The sequence below is a fragment of the Nilaparvata lugens genome, chromosome 3, assembly GCF_014356525.2.
Source record: "Nilaparvata lugens isolate BPH chromosome 3, ASM1435652v1, whole genome shotgun sequence".
In the NCBI taxonomy this organism is placed as follows: Eukaryota; Metazoa; Arthropoda; class Insecta; order Hemiptera; family Delphacidae; genus Nilaparvata; species Nilaparvata lugens.
This window is the reverse complement of record NC_052506.1, coordinates 49,294,024-49,296,350: the sequence shown is the minus strand read 5'-3', so window position 1 is coordinate 49,296,350 and position 2,327 is coordinate 49,294,024. Positions and strand designations below refer to the sequence as shown.

General features: G+C 42.5%; 1 protein-coding gene across 1 annotated transcript; it reads left to right on the top strand.

Annotated features, from left to right (window-relative positions):
- Positions 1-1,566: 1,566 nt before the first annotated feature.
- Positions 1,567-2,088, top strand: LOC111048727. Its single transcript, XM_022334674.2, has one exon. The coding sequence runs from the start codon at positions 1,567-1,569 to the stop codon at positions 2,086-2,088; it is 522 nt and encodes a 173-aa protein (XP_022190366.2).
- Positions 2,089-2,327: the final 239 nt, after the last annotated feature.

Here is a 2,327-nt window from a genome sequence, read left to right as displayed (position 1 = left end):
GGCAATCATCCCGCCGGCTGAGGCCAGGATGGCTTCAATTTGGCAGTGGCCCTTCATATATAGGGGACTCTGGCTCGGGATGGTCATGCAGGACCTGTCACTCGGCATGGTCATGGAGACCTCTATCACACCAGATTAATGTGTCCATGGTGGACATGCTGGATCAGGATGTCCATGGGAGGCTCTGGATCAGCATGGCCGTGCTGCTCTGGATCAGGGTGGCATTGAAGATGGATATTTTCTGTGACTCCCACTTCCCCTCCTCCATGTTAGGACATTTAGCATGTGCATTCTCAATGACCCTAGCTCCTCCTGTCACATGGACCATGCTCACCAGTGTTCAGCGTGTCTGTGGCGGGATGGCAGGGTCATCCACTCAGTGGTCAGTCAGTCAGTTCAATTACTGATCAGTCAGTCAGTTCAATTACTGATCAGTCACTGTTCAGTCACTGTTCAGTCACTGTTCAGTCACTGTTCAATTACTGTTCAGTCACTGTTCAGTCACTGTTCAATTACTGATCAGTCACTGTTCAGTCACTGTTTAACTGTTCAGTCACTGTTCAGTCACTGTTTAGTCAGTGGCACTAGGCACTTGGTATGGGTCCAAAATGTATAAATAGCTGAGCTCAAACTCTCAGACCTCAGTATACTGATAAACACTGACCAGTATGAATATCAAACAAAGGAACCATAAGCTGATATTGGAGGAGGTTGCTCCTATCATATTGGAGATTGCTAGGTTGAAGCGTGAAATCAAAAGGAGGCATAAGGAAATCATGCTGGGTAGACGGATTGCAGAAGAGAAACATGTGGAACACTTCAAACCTCTAGCTGAGCCACTAGTCAACCTAGTTCACTCGTCGTAGTTCAGCGCTCGAGGCGAAAGGTTCGTTTATCGGTTGTGGCTTATCAGCTTTCGTTTTCATTGAATCACGTTTATTACTGAATTACGATGTTTCTAAGCTTTTAGGGAATCTTAGTGCATGGCCGCAACTCGGTTAGTTATTTTAAATATTGAGACTTTATTTTTGGTTGTGAGTAATTTGCAGTGTGATCATTTGTTTAACATATCCTACTAGACATACAAAAATGAGTTGCGGAGTGTGTAACCAGCAGATGAATCGTGCATTAAAATCAAAAATAAAATGTTCGAGCTGCAATATTGTGTTCCATGGTGTATGTGTTGAGCTCACCGACAATGATCTGGAATTATTTCAAGACACAGGAAAGTCATGGACTTGTAAAAAATGTTCAAGTGAGTTACGTCGCCAACGTGCCAATTCGGACTCTACTCCAGTAAAATCTATCTCAGGTGTAAACAAGCTCAGTGCTCCGGCAAAAACAAACACTAATTCAAGTACCGACAATAATCCACTAACGGTCGATCAATTAAATAGTATATTAACACGGGTTAAGGATGAGTTGCTGGAAAAGTTGGGATCTGATATAGCCGCTTGTAGGAAGACCTTGGATGAAAATGCTGCTGAAATTGCTAAACTAAGAGGAACTGTTAGGGAACTACAAAATGAAAATTCAGTTCTGAACGGAAAAATTAGGGAATTGGAGATGAAAGATGACGATCGGGAGCAATATGGTCGGAGAAATACCATTGAAGTATACGGTGTTCCGGAGTTGCAGAACGAGGATGTGCAGAGTCGAATACTGGAGATCGGGAAAGCATTGGATGTGAAGCTGGACCGCAGATCGATCGATGCATGTCATCGCCTCCCCAGAAGAAGAGACAACACCGCGCCCGGCATCATTGTTCGTTTTGTCTGTCGAGGAGATAAGGATGCCTTGCTCAAAAAGAGGAAAGAATGTAGAGACTTTTCAACTCAACATATCAACATGCAGGGAAATAGTCCAATCTACATAAACCAATCTATAACGGCGGAGAGACGTAAGCTGTTCGGCAGAGCCAAGATGATACAACGGGAGAATGGGTTTCGACATGTGTGGATCGACCGAGTGGGCCGAATCAAAGTCAGGTACGAGGACGGCGGTCCTGTTAATATTATCAGGTGTGAGGAGGACCTCAACAAGCTCACAAATAGAAATAAGGACAATGTCGGTGTAAGTAAGAAATAATATAGATCAATTTCTGTATGAAGAAAATACCAATTATGACACATAAAACCATGATTTGTTTGTCCAGATTAAGTTAACATTTCAACGTTCAATGAAATAGTTAATTAGAGAGAAGGAGGAGTATTATCATTATAAATTATTTTATTTAAATTTCAGTTGCAAAGTATGGCTCTTGGCTACGTTTCTTATCACTTTGCTCAAGGTAAATTATTGTTTATTTTGATGAGCTCAAATGAACT

Excerpts from the sequence above, each read along its gene's own strand:
- LOC111048727 (XM_022334674.2), top strand. The coding sequence starts at position 1,567 with ATGAAAGATGACGATCGGGAGCAATATGGTCGGAGAAATACCATTGAA.